This window comes from Myodes glareolus, chromosome 5 (genome assembly GCF_982192425.1).
Source record: "Myodes glareolus chromosome 5, mMyoGla1.1, whole genome shotgun sequence".
NCBI lineage: Eukaryota > Metazoa > Chordata > Mammalia > Rodentia > Cricetidae > Myodes > Myodes glareolus.
The window spans coordinates 218,502-236,453 of NC_142030.1; the positions used below are offsets into that span (position 1 = coordinate 218,502).

The window sequence follows — 17,952 nt, forward strand, 5'->3', positions numbered from 1 at the left end:
ATGTTATTCTTTGCCCTATTAAATCTTTCCTTGTTGATCTCCAAGCTTTCTTAGGTTGTCCTTCTCCATCCACAATTGCCAATGGAAATCATACTGGTGAGAATACAGCTCGATTTTCTCCTGGAATGTCAGTCATGTACAGCTGTCACCATGGTTACCTTCTGGCTGGAGAGGCATTGCTTGTCTGTACTCATGAGGGTACCTGGAGCCAACCTGTCCCTTATTGCAAAGGTATTTTGTCTGCTTTGTTGTTGTTGTTTCTAGCAAAGTAATTTGTCACAAACATATATGTTCAGTTAAGCATTTTGTCTTAAAATTGTTAGAGAGTAATTCTATGATTTAATTGAATGCATTTAATAAATTAATATATTAATCTCAAATCTTAAAATGAAAATGGCATAACTATATGACTAATTATTTAGTTAATAAAAATTAATTAATATTTAGTTAAATAATAATTATTTATACATGGAAAGTTAAAGTGATTTTTATAATTTAAGTAACTAAGCAAAGGTTATAATCACACTATTGTTAAAGTTTTTGTAAGAGGGCATTTGACATAAAATCAATAAAAATCACAACTTCCTTTTGATTATGTTTCCCTATTTGGTAGTGAGATTATGGGCAAGTTTTTCTATTGATTATTTGGGAATCTCACATCATTCACCCTGATTGCATTCACCTCCCAATCTTCTTATGTCTGCATCCCTCCACTGTGACCACTCCCTCCACAAAGAAAAGAAAAATACAAGTCAATTTTGTATTGTTTATTCCTAGTGACCAGCCTCCCAAGTGAGAATAACTCTTTCTCCACCTGCATCTGCACCAGAAGCCATCAACTGAGGAGAGCAGAGTGTTGTCCAGACAAGGGAGGGGCCAGTTTTCCAATGCCCACTCAACAGCCTAAGATGCTGGGACAGCTCTCCTGTACCTGCCATCATTGCACACTGGCAGATGAGGGCTGGGGCCAGCTCTCCCACAATACAGACAATTTTTTTAACAATTTTACATACAAAATAATTATTATCAGTAATGTGTATTAAATAGGAATAATAAGTCCGTATATAACATTGCTGAGGATTATATTTATGCCAGATGCTGTGCATTGCTTCCATTATTATCTCATTTAATGTTCACGAAACCCATAAGAGTGGTACCATTGTTATTCCTGCTTTCTAGATAAGGTTCCAATGTCTCAGAGAGATCTGTGACTTACCCAAAGTCATACAACTAGCAGTGAGGATTCAAGTCAAAGGTCTTACCAGACATGTTTCTAATTTTCATATTGTAAAATGATGCAATCATATACAAAATTCATGTTCAAGAACCATGCAATTGGGGGAAACGATAGCTCAGTGGTTAAGAGTCAAGCTGTTCTTCCACAGGACCCAAGTTCTTTACTTACCACTTACATAGGGTGACTCACAGCCACCTATAACTCCAGATCCAGAGAATCCAACGCAGAAAAAGAGGATTTTCTGCTCTCTAAAGCACCTGCACACATATGCTGTTCTTACACACACACATGCACGTGCACACACACAAAGACACACACACACACACAGAAATCTTTAAAAATAAGTTATCAAAATTGTCACAAAAATCATAATATTCTAAATATGTTTAAGATTTTGTGTTAGGTCACATTCATTGTTATTCAGCTGAATGTGGTCACCTGCGGTTGCAAGTTGAACACTATTGATAGCTCTTATGATCAAAATATCAAAGAAGAAATGAGAATGAGCATGGATCTATGAAGAATTAGAGAGTAAGACTAGAAACCAAGAAGGAACAGTGATTTAGAAAAATTAATATTATTGATTCACCCCTTAGTATTTTTTAAGAAGGCATTAGAATTGCTTAAACACTGTTAACATAGACACACAAACAAAAAACATTACAGCTTAAGTTGCTAGGTAGTTGTTGAAAAATGCTTAAGGATTGCCACACCAGCTTGCTTCTTAGGTCAGCATAGTTGGAAAATCTTTTTCCAACCCTTTACTCTGAGGTAATGTTTGTCTTTGAAGTTGAGGTATGTTTCTTGTATGCAGCAGAAAGATGTTTTTATATCCATTCTGTTAGCCTGTGTCTTTATATTGGCAAATTGAGTTCATTGATATTAATTGTAGGCAGAGGCTGTTTATTTGCTCCCAGATGCCCAGACACAAAAAATAATCACACAGAAAATATATTAATTACAATGCTGCTTGGCCTGTTAGCTTAGGCTTCTCATTAATTAACTCTTACATCTCAAATTAACCTATTTCTGTTATTTTGTGTTTTACCATGAGACTCAAGCTGGCATCTTACATCTTTCTCCTTCAGCAGCTACATGACATCTCTCTGACTCTGCCTTCTTTCTCCCAGTATTCAGTTTAGTTTTCCTGCCTAGCTCTATTTTGCCCTGTCATAGGCCTAAGCAGTTTCTTTATTCATTAACCAATGAAAGCAACACATATACAGAAGGAATTCCCGCATCAATTAATGACTAGTGTTTGCTAATTCCTGTTATTTGGTGATGGTGGTAGTGGTGTGCTTCCCTTTTTGGGTTTTGTTGATGTGTAATTATCTATTGCCTGTGTATTTGTGGGTGTAGCTAACTTCTTTGTGTTGGACTTTTCCTTCTAGTACTTCTGTTGAGCTGGATTTGTAGATAGATATTGATTAAATTTAACTTTTGTTCTGAAGTATCTTGTTTTCTCCATCAATGGTTTTGAAAGTTTTGCTGGGTTTAATAGTCTGGACCAGAATCTGTGGTCTCTTAAAGTTTGAAGAAACTCTATCCATGTTCTTCTGGCTTTTAGAGTCTCCATTGAGAAGTCAGGCATAATTCTGACAGGCTGCCTGTATATGTTACTTGACCTTTTTCCTTTACAGCTTTTAAAATTCTTTCTTTATTCTGTATGATTAGTGTTTTGATTATTATATTGTGAAGGGATGTTTTGTCTGGTCCAGTCTATTGGTGTTATATACATTTTTTGTACCTCTATAGGTATATCCTTCTTTAGGTTGGGAGATTTTTCTTCTATAATTTTGTTGGATACATTTTCTGGGCCTTTGAGCAGAAATTCTTCTCCTTCTTCTATCTCTATTATTCTTAGGTTTTGTCTTTTCATAGTATTCGAGATTTCCTAGAAATTTTCTGTTAGGAATTTTTTAGATTTAACATTTTCTTTGCCTAATGAATCTATCTCCTTGATCAGATCTTCAGTGCCTGAGATTTTCTCTTCCATCTCTTGTATTGTCTTGGTGATTCTTACATCACTTATTCTTTTCCAGCATTCCCTCAGTTTGTATTTTTTCTATTGCTTCTATTTCCATTTTAAGGTCTTTAACAGTTATATTTGTTTCCACCAACTGTTTGGTTTTTCTTCTTAGTTTTCCCAACATTCTTTTTTAAAATTTTTATTTATTTTTCCATTCAAAAATTTCTACTTCCTCCCCTCCTCCCATTCCCCTCCTGCTTCCCCACTCCCTCTCCAGTCTTAAGAGAGGGCCCTATGGGAAGTCCAAGGCTCTCCCACCTCCATCCAGGCCTAGGAAGGTGTGCATCCAAACAGACTAAGATTCCAAAAAGCTGGTACATGCAGTAGAAACAAGTCCCAGTGCCATTATCAATGGCTTCTCAGTCAGCCCCCATCGTCAGCCAGAATCAGAGAGTTCGGTTTGATCACATGCTCACTCAGTCCCAGTCCAGCTGGATTTGGTGAGCTCCCATTAAATCAGGCACACTGTCTCAGTGGGTGGACCAACCCCTCGCGGTCCTGACTTCCTTTCTTATCTTCTCCCTCCTTCTGCACTCTAACTGGACCTTGGGAGCTCAGTCCAGTGATCTGATGTGAGTCTCTGTCTCTATCTCCATCCATCGCCAGATGAAGGTTCTATGGTGATATTCGAGATATTCATCAGTGTGACTATAGGACAAGGCCAGTTCAGGCACCCTCTCTTCTGCTTCCCAAGGACCTAGCTGGGGACATCCCTGTGGACACTTGGGATCCTCTCTAGAGCCAAGTCTCTTGCCACACCTAAAATGGCTCCCTTAATGTAGGTATCTTCTTCCCTACTCCTATATCTGCCCTACCTCCATTTCAACCCTCCCACTCCCCCAAGCTCTCCCTAATCCTTCCCTTCTCCCTTCCCCCTCTCCCCTTCCCCTCCCTCCACCCCCACCCTTATGCTCCCAACTTTACCTGGCGATCTTGTCTGCTTTCAATTTCCAGGAGGATCTAAATATGCTTTTCTTCGGGTTCACCTTATTATTTGGCTTATCTAGGCTTGTGAACTATATGCTCAATGTCCTTTGTTTATGGCTAGAATCCACTAATGAGTGAGTACATACCATATTCATCTTTTTGGGTCTGGGTTATCTCACTCAGGATAGTGTTTTCTATTTCCATCCACTTGCATGCAAAATTCAAGATGTCATTGTTTTTTTTACCACTGAGTAGTACTCTAATGTGTATATGTTCCACACTTTCTTTATCCATTCTTCCATTGAGGGGCATCCAGGTTGCTTCTGGGTTCTGGCTATTACAAATAACACTGCTATGAACATAGTTGAACAAATGCTTTTGTAGTATGATTGGGCATCTCTTGGGTATATTCCCAAGAGTGGTATTGCTGGATCTTGAGGTAGGTTGATTCTAATTTCCTGAGAAATCGCCACACTGATTTTCTGACATTCTTTAAGAGATGTACTAGTTTCCTCCAAATTTTTGGTTGTCTTTTCCTCCAATTCTTTAAGAGACCCTTAGTATTTCTTTAAGAAAGCATTAGAAGTATTTAAACACTGTTAACATAGACACACAAACAAAAAACAACGCAGTTTAAATTGCCAGGTAGCTGTTGAAAAATGCTTTGCAATAACTGCCCAGGGTATTGGCTTATGCTATCCACTGAAGCTTTGTTTAGTGATCATGAAGTAAGTTGATTTCATAACCTTTCTAGTAAAGACAGTTTCTACTTTTTTGGTAAAGGACAAATCATGACTATGTATTAGTAAGATTTTTTTAATTGCAGAGGTAAACTGTAGCTTTCCTGAGGCTACAAATGGAATCCAGAAGGGACTCCAGCTTGGGAAAATGTATCGGTATGGAGCTACTGTGACTTTGGAATGTGAAGATGGTTATACCTTGGAGGGAAGTCCTCAGAGCCAATGCCAGGATGATCACCAGTGGGATCCTCCCCTGGCTATCTGCAAATATCGTAAGTGCAAGTGTCTCACCACTATTTATATGTGGCCTGTGAAGGAGGGGAATTGAGTATCTATCAGTGTAGGAAATTCACAGGGCTTTGACATAATGAACAGTTTTGTGACAACAGATTGACTGAAAGGCAATAGTCAATATAAAGAAAAGTATAGATTAGGATGGGGCATATCACATCAATACTCTAAAAGGGGCAAACATGTCAAACTTATAGCCTTCTATTTGAAAGAAACTTCTGTGAGACTTTTCTCTTTGCTGATATTTAAGTGCTTACCAACTTGAGAAGAATTCCAAAAACATGTCAACTAGCCTGTTATAACAGTTCATATTTTCATTTGATCTCGAAAATCACTGACTATAGAGCTGAGTGTACTGATAAACTCCCACAACTTAACTAATTGAAGCGGGATGATATCCATTTAATTTTAACAAAATATAAGAGTAATTATAACTTGTGTAACCACTATCTATATCCTAGACAAAATGGGATCTGAGTATCGACTTCTGGGACATTTCCAGATGTAATGGTACCTAAATGACATTGACTTGTACTGCCAGACTGATGTTTCATGATTTTTTTATTTCTCTTTAGGGTCAACTATGCCTCTTATTTGTGGTGAGTTCTCTTAAATATTTGGAGAAGAGTTTTTATAATTTTTAATAAATATATATAATTAGATGTTCTACATTATACACATTAATATGTTTAATTTTAATTCTTTGGGTTAAAGGTATTTTAATATTTTTGGTGCATTATAAAATGTTTTAAAGGTATTTTAATATTCTTGGTGCATTATAAACTGTCCACTTAAGTTAGAGTTGAAAGTGTTTTCAAGGTTTTTAAATTGAAAGTCTCTTTTCATTTGCTCTTGATATTTGGTACAATTGAAATAAGAAATCTTATTCTGCGACATCAAAGTATACTTCACAACGAAGGGTCAAATGTTACTATGCAAAAATCATGGGACTCTGGTATCCTATCCTGTGTTCCTAATTACACTCTAAGGACAAAATTGTTTACCAATGAAACTGAAAAAGAACAGAGAAAACATGATGGAAAGTTGACTGGAGTCCTGTGGTCCATGTGCTGCAGACAAAACATCGACTAGATACAACTAGAAAAACTTAAAGCTCAATCATGATTATTCAGTAATTTAGAGTTTATGGTTAAGAAAAATGTACTAAAAAATTGTAGTGAAGAGGCAAGCAGGCCTGCTTTTTGTCCCACCTGGCTCCCACACAGATAGCTTTACACCCAAAATAACAACACACAAATTGTGTTTGTTTAAACACTGCCTGGTCCATTGTCTCCAGCCCCTTATTGGCTAACTCTCACATATTAATTAACCCATTTCTAATAATCTGTATATCACCACGATTTCATGGCTTACCGGGAAGATTCTAACCCACATCCATCTCAGAGAGGAGAGCCATGGTGTCTGCCTGACTCTGCTTCTTTCTCCCAGCATTCTGTTCTGTCTACTCCACCTATCTAAGCTGATGTCCTATCAAAAGCCAAGGCAGTTTCTTTATTAACCAATGAAAGTAACACATAGACAGATAACCCTCCTACATAAAAAAAAATCACATTAACAACTTCTGTACCAGTAGGAGTAAGCCCTACAATCAGCTCCTAGCAATCTAAGTCATTTTTTTCTGGCATTAAACGTTTATTTTCCCCCTTCAGGTGTTTCTGCAGGCTCAGTAGTCATTATTTTGGTTGGTGTCATCTTCTGTATGATGTTAAGACATAAAGAACGGTAAGTTCAAATGAATGTTTGACCAATAAGTACTACAGTTTTTGGGTTCTTGTCTCCAATTTTAAAAACACAACTTATATGAACTGATGTGTGTGTGTGTGTGTGTGTGTGTGTGTGTGTGTGTGTGTGTGTGTGTGTAATGGTTGGGCTAGCATGACTTAAGCTTTCCCAGCTCTATGTTACCTGATACTTGGCAAATTTTTCTCTGAGTATCTTTTCTGATACTAGCATGCACAAAACATACCCAGGTAGATACCTGGTGTACATACTTTATGAAAGATATCCTTTACATATAGCATTGTTCTGTAGTTTCCACAAGATTCAAGGGTCAGAGGGCTTTTATGTCACATCTGTATCTAAACCTATGCCATCTTTACTGTCACATACACTATTTCCAGTCATATCCAATTATATGGATGTTCTCAAAGTCCATAGTAGAAAGCCAAGGCTCTTGTCCATTATCAAATACTTCATTCTACCTAGAACACAGTCCTCTCTTTGTTTTTACCTTTGGGGTTTTTTTAACTATTCAAATAAAACTATTAGACATTAATCACTGCTTTGTGTCCTCACCAAATATAATTAACTATGGTAACATCATGATACTTGTTGAGTTGCAAGTTTGACCTCTTTTACCCTACTATGACCTTCTTAACGTCAAAGTCTATGTCCTGGTAGTATAGCATGGTGCTAATATAAGGAGGCAATCAATAGTTACTATATTACCAATGATCAGACATGATCATTATCTCTTCATATGCCTCCTATTTCTCTAGCATTACTTTCAAACTTTTTATAAAATCATGTGTATGAATCCTAGACATAGTGACACATTATATATTCTCAGAAAATCACTGGAATTCTTTAACATTTGGGCTTTAAAGACATCAATAGTAGTATAGAAGAATAAATGCAGTATTTCCTACATAAATCATTTAATTTTAGAACCAATATATTTACTTTTATATTTTAGAAATACAATAATGATTGAAAAGCTTTATATAAACCAAAGGAAGTTACACAAAAGGTTATATGAAAGTTTACAAAACAAAGGAAGGAATATTAAAAAAACCATTAAACAGAATATTTCAAAATATCTTCAAGTGTTATCATTGGATGTTTGTTTGTTTGACTTTTATGTGTTATTTTATACATTTTTTAATTTACTTTTTACAAATTAAGATGTGTATTGGGTATCTTTTAAGTTCCTGTAGAGAAGTCTACCCTCTATATCACAAAGCATTTCACTCTAGTGATAACATTTTAGACTTGTTAAATTCTAAATTTAATTCTAACTTGAACAAATATCAAACTAGTAAATTATTTATTTTTAGGTGCCCTTAAAATGGGGGCCTATGGTTTTTAATATTTAAGAAAATGAGATGAAATCACACATGAAAATACAATTTTCTGGATGATAAAAAGCAGACAGCTAATGAACCCTCACCATAATCACAGTTAATTAGTAAAGATTTGACAGCTTTTTCTTATGTTTCTCTTTTAGCAATTATTCTACAAAGACAAGACCTAAAGAAGGAACTTTTCATTTAGAAACACGAGAAGTATATTCTGTTGATCCATACAACTCAGCAAGCTGATAACATGACAAGCTGGTATATAATGAAACTGAAATATATATATATACATATATATATATATGTTCAAGATTTGCTTTAATATTTTCTCAAGTCTTTCTTAAACATGGTCTTAAGTAAATATTGTTTGTATCAGTCTTTAATAGTCATGTACAATATTATTTACTTACCTACTTTATATTGCTAACTGAAGGTCTTAGTTTTTAAAATGTCTATTATTTAGTAAATATGTAACAAATGTGATTAATAAAATTATTAAGAATAATTTAAAATGCTTAAGAATGAAATAAAGTCAAGTATGGTAGTGCATGCTTATGATTCTAGCACTTGGGAAACAGAAGAAAGATCAGGAATTTATGCCTGGTCTCAGTCACATTGCGAATTTGAGGGTAGGGTGGCTGGATGAGGACCTGTCTCAAAGGGCGGGGGATAAGAATAAAGTAAGTATCATTAAAGAGAATTAAACAGGGAAAGAAGATAGATAAATGAAAGTGATTACATAGAAAGTATTCACTAAGAAAATGGCATTTATTCAAAGACTGGAGAAAGTAGTGAGTCAACCAAGTAAGTACATAGAAGAAGAGGATGCAAAGAATATACAAACAGGAGCAAGTTCAAAGACTAAGAAGTCTTGCTGTGTTTGCATACAAAGTGGCTTGTGTGACCTAAAGTGAATTGATCAAATAGGAAATACATACTCAGAGAGGTACTGTTGAAGGAGCTGGATGATTAGATAGGGTGGGCTAGGTCATTGTAATAAGATTTTATTTTGAGATGTGAAGCATACTAAGCAGAAGAACTACATAGTCATCTTAATTACTGGGTAAATAAGACGCTATAGAAAGTTAAGGGTAGAAGAAGGGAATCAACAAAGAGGCTGATACAATTCAGGCAAGGAACAACAATCTGGCAAGAAGAGGCCATACACTGCATGCGTTTTAAAGATAATTAGGAAGGGAGCTTAAACGATGTTTTGTGTCTGGATTTAAAGGATGAAGAAAGGTATTGATCATGATGCCAGGAATTTGGGACCTAAGTCATTGGAGTGATAAAGTTGTTATTAAGATGATTCAGAATGTGATGAACAGACTACTTTGGGGGCGTTAAATGTGAGATATCTAATAAATAATCAAATAAAAGTATCAAGGAGGCAGTTGAAAAATTCACATCTCAACCATCACAGATAATACTGAACATACAAATGCATACATAAATAAAGAGACTGAATCAGATCATCATGGAGTTTAAAGAGTCTACAGACAAGAAAAAGTCCAAGAACCGAACCTTATGACTTCTAATGTGAGGAGCTGTAAAATAAGGAAAAAAAGGCTGCAAAAGAGAGACCCACCCACAAGTGTGGTGTGCAGAGGTACAGAGAGCTTGGGGAAGAAGGAAATTGCTATTGACAGCTTAAAAATGACAAGCAATGAAAATTGACCATTGGATTTAGGAGCACAAAATTTGTTGGTGAACCTGACAAAAATAGTTTTAGTAGAAATAAAGGAGAAAGAAGTTGGATTAATCTTAAGAGAAAGAACAGAAATTGAAGTACAAACTATAGGTAGATGTGCTATATCTAGGAGTGCTTCTGTAATGGATCAGATAATCATAGAAAAATAGCTATTTAAAAAAGACTTTTGAATGATTAATATATGCATCTATCCCACAGTTCCTATAAGATGATCAAGATGACCTAATAGAAAAAAAAATGAAAGCAAGGGAGAAAGAAAAGGGTTTCTAAGCTTGAATTTTAGTGGAGTAGTTTCTCGGAAATAAAGGCTTACTAATAAAATAAAATGAAAACTATAACAAACAGAAACAAAGAAGATGCTCCCATATGATGTGATGGCAAATGCACATCCACTCCCCTTTAACGTGATAGTGTGCAGTGACTAGGAAGCGAACTGGTTCAATGAGAATAAGACTGGAGGAGATGCTAGAAATTAAGAGAAAGGATAAAATATTGAAGTGATCTGGAAGTAGAAAATTGAATGATGAAAAGTTCAGAAAGGTGAACAAGCACTATTTATAATCTACCAAAGGTCACAGAAAATACTGGTGACATTAGAAGGTATGTTTTGCTGAGTATTTGATACCGTATTTCACTCAGACCTCAGGATCATTTTGAAAGATTAATAGCTCAAAAATGATAAGAAATGAAAACGGACCATTGGATTAGCAGCATAAAATTTGTTAATGTAACTGACAAGACTTTTTGTATAAATAAAGAGGAAAGATGATACCAAGCTGAAGTAACAGTCCAGATGAAAAAACTAAAGCTAAAATATTCTCTTGGCCAAAGACTTCAGATCAGGGTCTGGAAAAATGAATGATTCAGAGGTTAAAAGCACTTATTGCTCTTGCAGAGGACCCAAGTTTAATACCCAGAACCTACATGGTAGCTCAGAACCATCTGCAACTCCAGTTCCAGAAGATCTGATGCTTTCTATTGACTTCTGTGAGCTTTTGCACATATGTGCACATATATACATTCAGGCACACACATATGCATAAATTGTTTTAAAAATTAATTTAGGGCCAGTTGTGATTTTAAAATGATTCCCATATATTTGACATACACCTTACACTCTGTCCTCTTGGACTTACTTTATTAGGACAAAAGACAAATACCATAGAATAAGAATAAATGTCATAGGCAAAGTACAGAGAAGTTGTTGTAGTATTTGAAGATGAAAATGTTACTTGCTCCTGGGGAGTCTTAGCAAAGGAATGTAGGAGAAAGGGAACATTGTATCAGAGGGATTCCAAACTCAAAACAAGGTTCCCAAACAAAAGGTTTTATTTATTTGTTGCATAGACATTGATTGTTATTTTATTTGTATTTATCAGCATAAAATATAGTTATGTGCTCCAGTTCATATTACTTAAAGTGCTTCCTAATATAATAATATCATCTAATTCATTAATGGTTTTAGTTGTCAAATAGAGAGAATGTTGATGTTCTAGTCATGTTATTTAAACTTGAGTTATATTATTCACATTGTCACCTACATAGAAATTATGCTTCTGTGTCTTGTGGCTTGAAATTGCATTGAGCATTGATAATAAAGAAAGCATCTGAGTATCAGTAAATCTCTGAGTGATTGTAGCATCAGTGAACTAATACCATAAACTGTAACTTTTTGTATATGCAATTTATTCTTAAGCAATGCTTGTTTGATGTTAAAGATGGTTCACAGCCATCTTGCAGTGAGGCCTACTCTATGGAGCTTTATTTGTGACTGGACTGAAGCCAGGCTGTGGATATGGAACTAGAAATAACACTGCAATCATAAGCTTATTAAAGAAAACTACTCTATGAGTTCGAGGCCAGCCTGGTCTACAAGAGCTAGTACCAGGACAGGCTCCAAAGGTACAGAGAAACCCTATCTTAAAAACAAGAAAAAAAGAAAAAAGCAGAAAACTAATTCTTAGCCAGGCGGTGGTGGCACATGCCTTTAATCCCAGCATTAAGAAGGCAGAGGCAGGCAGAGTTCTGTGAGTTGGAGGCCAGCCTGTGCTACAGAGCTATTTCCAGAACAGCTTTGGATTACAATAGAGATTTCAACATCTACCAAGGATGACCAAACTGTGGCCTGTGGGCCAAAAGAAGCCCAGGATACCTATGAATATAGTCCAACACAAAATCAAAAACTTACTTAAAATATCATGGAATTTCCTTTTGTAACATTTATTCTGTAATTTAGTTGTATAGTTCTCAAGTAGGAACTTTTTAGATGATGACACATGTTGGAAAAACCAAAAGGTTGGGCATTCTTGTTTCTGAAGTATTTTCTGCAGTTGTGATGAGCACACCTAACTGGAAATAATGACTTTAATAGAAACTTCCTTCTCGGATTTGGCTAAGCATACTCACTTCGGTTAATGTTTTTCTCATAATATTGTGTATTTGTTGCCTATTCACAATCATTCTGTAATTCCAATTTTCACAAAATTTTGGAAACTATAAAAGCTGAGTTTTTATTCAAAATTTGTTTATTTTTTAGCAGTTTTCTCATAAGCTTCAGCTTTTTATGAAAGGCCATTTAGTAGTAATATATTCACTATTCAAATAAACTGTATTTTTAAAAATCTTAAATGATTTGTCTTTCTGAAGTCAGTCATTTCCTAAATAATATGCACAATTCTAGGGTCTTAGAGTTTATAATTTAATAATAATTCACTCTGGAACACACCATTTGGTTATTTTAGCCAATGCCTCAATCTATAGATTTAGCTCCCTCCAACTTGACTTACATGATATCCATGGAACAAGTTTCCTCCACCCACTGTATTCTTCCACTCTACCTTAGATCTAAACTATAGCCTATTGAGGAAAACAACAGCAACAACAAAACCTTCCCGTCACTAACCAGCTTTCTACCTCATCTCCTAGAGGAGGTGTGCTATTGTGTGTGTGTGTGTGTGTGTGTGTGTGTGTGTGTGTGTGGCACAGTTATAACTCTGGCTATAAAAATCACATGGAGAGGGTAACCTAGGCCAAAGTAGGCCCAAAACAACAAACTACATCTTGGGCTGGAGCTGGCCTGAGACAACAAATTCCACAAGAGTGGGACTGAACCAGCTACCTAGGCTGGAGTGGGCCTGAGGAAGCAAATTCCACAGGAGGAGGAGTGGATCCACTTCATGGACATTGGAGGATCAAGACTGAGCCAGTGACCTGGGCCAGAGCAGACCTGAAACAGGGAATTCCACAAGAACAGATACAGGGGAGCAACCGCTGAGTGATTAAGCCATAAACAGAGACCGCTGAGGGTCCAGACATGAATCTGGGACCTCCAAGGGAGTAGGCAGGAACCAGAGATCTCTGCAGGTTCAGGCATGAGTCAGGGAACTCCGAGGGAGTACACCAGAGACAGAGACTTTTGCAGGACCAAGTCAGGGACCTCTGCAGGAACAGATCCAGACAAAGATTTACAGAAACTGGTCTGAGCCGATAACCTAGGCTAGAGCAAGCCTGAGATAGCAAACTCCAAGAAGGTGGAGCAAAGCCCGGGAGCACTGAGGGACCTCCAAAACACAGAGTGACCAAAGTGGTAACTAGAACCATGGCACTGACTGTACCATGAGGAACAACCATCTGAGCCTTGGATTCACAGGCACCTAGAATATGAATCAACAGAATCACTAACAGCCCCAAACACACCTATTAGAGGAAAAGGTGAGTAGAAAAGGTAAGAACACATGCAACACCACAAAGAGCAATATGACACCAGTAAAACCTAAAGATCCTACAACAGCAAGACTTGAACAACCAAATCTAGAAGAAGCAGAAGAAAATGACCAAAAAAAATAACTTTAGGAGAATGTTTGAAACTCTTAAAGAGGAAATGAGAAATTCTCTCAAAGAAATGGAGGAAAAGACAAAAAATGGAAGACATCACCAAGTCCCTTAAAGAAAACCAAGAAAAAGCAATCAAACGTATGAAAGAAACTATTCAAGACTTGAAAACTGAAATAGAGAAAATAAAGAAAACACAAACCAAAGAAATTATAGAAACAGAAATCATAAGAAAAAGATCAGGAACTACAAATGCAAGCAAGAAGAGCAGAATACAAGAGATGGAAGAGAGAATCTCAAACACTGAAGATACAATATAGGAAATAGACTCCAGTCAAAGAAAACATTAAATCTACCAAAAGCTTAACCCAAAATATCCAGGAAATATGGGACACCATGAAAAGGTCAAGCCTAAGAATAAAGGGTATAGAAGGAGAAGTTCAACTCAAAAGCACAGAAAATATATTTAACAAAATCATAGAAGAAAACGTTCCCAACCTAAAGAAAGACAAGCCTATGAAGACACAAGAAGCTTACAGAACAACAAATTGGCTAGAGCCAAAAAAATCCCCTCACCACATAATAATCAAAACACTAAACATGCAGAGTAAAAAAAGAATATTAAGAGCTTCAAAGGAAAAAGGTCAAGTAACATTTAAAGGCAGACCTATCAGAATTACACCTGATTTTTCATTTGAGACAATGGAAGCCAGAAGGTCATGGTCAAGTGTTATGCAAACATTAAGAGACTATTAATGCCAGCCCAGACTACTATACCCAATAAAACTTTCAATCACCGTAGAAGGACAAAACAGGATATTCCATGACAAAACCAGATTTAACCAATACCTATCCACAAACCCAGCCCTATACAAAATACTAGAAGGAAAACTCCAACCCAAGGAAGTTGGCTACATCCACAAAAACACAGACAATTGATGGTCTCATAGCAGCAAATCCCAAAAAATGGGAAAATGCACAAATTAACATCACCAACAATGAAAACTAAATTAACAGAAGATAATAATCACTTGTTATTAATATCACTTAATATAAATGGACTCAACTCACCTATAAAAAAAGCACAGGCTAACAGATTGGATATGAAAACAGAATCCATGCTTCTTCTGCATACAAGAAGCACACCTCAACCTCAAAGACAGACATCATCCCAGAGTAAAAGGGTTGGGAAAAATATTCCAATTAAATGGACCTAAGAAACAAGTGGGAGTAATTATCCTGATATCTAACAAAATAGACTTCAAACTAAAATCAATCAAAAGAGACAAAGAAGGACATTTTATATTAGTCACAGAAAAATCCATCAAGAGGAAATCTCAATACTGAACATCTATGCCCCAAATACAAGAACACCCTCATATGAAAAAAAACACTTCTAAAGCTTAAACCATACATTAAACCCCACACACTAATAGTGGGAGACTTCAACACTCCATTCTCATCACTGATAGGTCAATCAGACAAAAAAATTAACAGAGAAATAAGGGAATTAACAGATGTTATGACTCAAATGGACTTAACAGACATCTATAGAATATTCCATCCAAACAAAAAAGAATATACCTTTTTCTCAGCACCTCATGGAACCTTCTCAAAAATTGACCACATTCTCAGTAACAAAACAAACCTCAACAAATACAAAAAAAATTGGAATAACCACATGTATCTTATCAAATCACCATGGTTTAAAAATAGAAGTCAACAGCAATACTAATTCCAGAAAGCCCAAAAGCATATGGAAATTAAATAGTCCTCACCTGAATCATCAATGGGTCAAGGAAGAAATAAAGAGAGAAATTAAAGACTTCCAAAATTTAATGAAAATGACCACAAAACATACCCAAATTTATGGGACACAATGAAAGCAGTGTGAAGAGGAAACTTCACAGCACTAAATGCCTACATAAAGAAGCTGGGGAAATCCCACACTAGTGAATTAACAGAACATTTGCAGAATTTAGAAAAAAAAGAAGGAAACTCACCCAAGAGAACTAGATGGCAGGAAATAATCAAATTGAGAGCTGAAATCAACAAAATAGAAACAAAGAAAACAATACAAAGAATCAATGAGACAAAGAGTTAGTTCTTTGATAAAATCAACAAAATAGACAAACCTTTATCCAAACTAACCAAAAGGCAGAGAGAATATTCAAATTAACAAAATCATATATGAAAGGGGGAACAGAACAACAGACACAGAGGAAATAGAGAACGATCAGGTCATGTTTTGACAACCTGTACTCCACAAAATTAAAAAACTTAAAGGAAATGTACAACTTTCTGGGTGAATATCACTTACCAAAATTATATCAAGACCAGATAAGCAAATAAATAGACCTATAACTGCTGAAGAAATAGAAACAGTCATCAAAAGTCTCCCAACCAAAAAAAAGCTCAGGACCAGATGGCTTCAGCTCAAATTCTATAAGATTTTCAAAGAAGAACTAATACCAATATTCCTCAAATTATTCCACATAATAGAAACAAAAGGAACATTGTCAAACTCTTTTTATGAGGCTACAATTAACCTGATACCCAAACCACAGAAAGGCATTACTTAGAAAGAGAATTATTGACCAATCTCACTCATAAACGTTGAAGAAAAATATTAAATAAAATACTGGCAAATCAAATCCAAGAACATATCAGAACCATCATTCACCATGATCAAGTCGGCTTCATCCCACAGATGCAGGGATGGTTCAACATATGAAAATCTATCAATGTAATCCACCATATAAACAAACTGAAAAATAGAAACCATATGATCATCTCATTAGTTGCCAAAAAAGCTTTTGACAAAATACAACATCCCTTCATGATAAAGGTCTTGGAGAGAGCAGGGATACAAGGAACAAACCTAAACATAATTAAGGCAATATACAGCAAACCAACAGCCAACATCAAACTAAATGAAGAGAAACTCCCAGTAATCCCACTTAAATCAGGAAAAAGACAAGGTTGTCCACTCTCTCCATTCAATATATCTATTCAATATAGTTCTTGAGGTCCTAGTTAGAGCAATAAGACACCAAAAGGAGATCAAGGGGATACAAATCGGAAAAGAAGTCAAACTCTCACTATTTGCTGATGATATGATAGTTTACATAAGTGATCCCAAAAATTCTACCAAGAAATTTCTACAACTCATAAACACTTTCAGCAATGTAGCAGGATACAAAATTAACTCAAAAAAAATATAGTAGCCCTCCTGTACTCAGATGATAAAAGGGCTGAGAAAGAAATCAGAGAAGCATCACCATTTACAATAGCCACAAATAACATAAAATATTTTGGAGTAACTCTAACCAAACAAGTGGAAGACTTGTATGACAAGAACTCTAAATCTTTGAAGAAAGAAATTGAAGACACCAGAAAGTGGAAAGATCTCCCATGTTCTTGAGTAGGTAGAATTAACATAGTAAAAATGGCATTATAACCAAAAGCATTCTACAGTTTCAATGCAATGTCTATTGAAATCCCAACAAAATTCCTCACAGACCTTGAAAGAATGGTACTCAACTTCATATGTAAAAGAAAACACCCAGGATAGCCAAAACAATCCTGCACAATAAAAGAACTTCTAGAGGCATCAAAATCCCTGACTTCAAACTCTACAAAGCTACAGTACTGAAAACAGCCTGGTATTGGCATAAAAACAGACAGGAGGATCAATGGAACTGAATCAAGGATCTGGATATTAATCCACACACTTTTGAACACCTGATTTTTGACAAAGAAGCAAAACATATCAAATGAAAAAAAGAAAGCATATTTAATAAATTGTGCTGGAGTAACTGAATATCAACATGTAGAAGAATGAAAATAGACCCATATCTATCACCATGCACAAAAGTAAGGTCCAAATGGATTAAAGACCTCAACATAAAGTCAGCCACACTGAACCTTATAGAAGAGAAAGTGGAAAGTACACTTGAACGTATTGGCACAGGAGACCACTTCCTAAATACAACCCCAACAGCACAGACACTGAGAGAAACAATAAATGGGCCCTCTTGAAACTAAAAGGCTTCTGTATAGCAAAGGGCATGATCAATAAGAAAAAA

General features: G+C 35.8%; 1 protein-coding gene across 8 annotated transcripts in view; it reads left to right on the forward strand.

The window, feature by feature from the left end:
• Cr2 (complement C3d receptor 2) overlaps positions 1–11,655 on the forward strand; it is a 32,658-nt gene extending 21,003 nt beyond the window's left edge. For all 8 annotated transcript variants that reach the window (XM_085687487.2, XM_048439318.3, XM_048439320.3 and 5 more), the window contains 5 exons: positions 46–231; positions 5,020–5,205; positions 5,800–5,823; positions 6,895–6,967; positions 8,472–11,655. In XM_085687487.2, the coding sequence (XP_085543613.2) occupies positions 46–231; positions 5,020–5,205; positions 5,800–5,823; positions 6,895–6,967; positions 8,472–8,565 (563 nt within the window). In that variant the 3' untranslated portion in view covers positions 8,566–11,655. The remainder of the gene's footprint in view (positions 1–45; positions 232–5,019; positions 5,206–5,799; positions 5,824–6,894; positions 6,968–8,471) is intronic.
• The last annotated feature ends 6,297 nt before the right edge of the window (positions 11,656–17,952 follow it).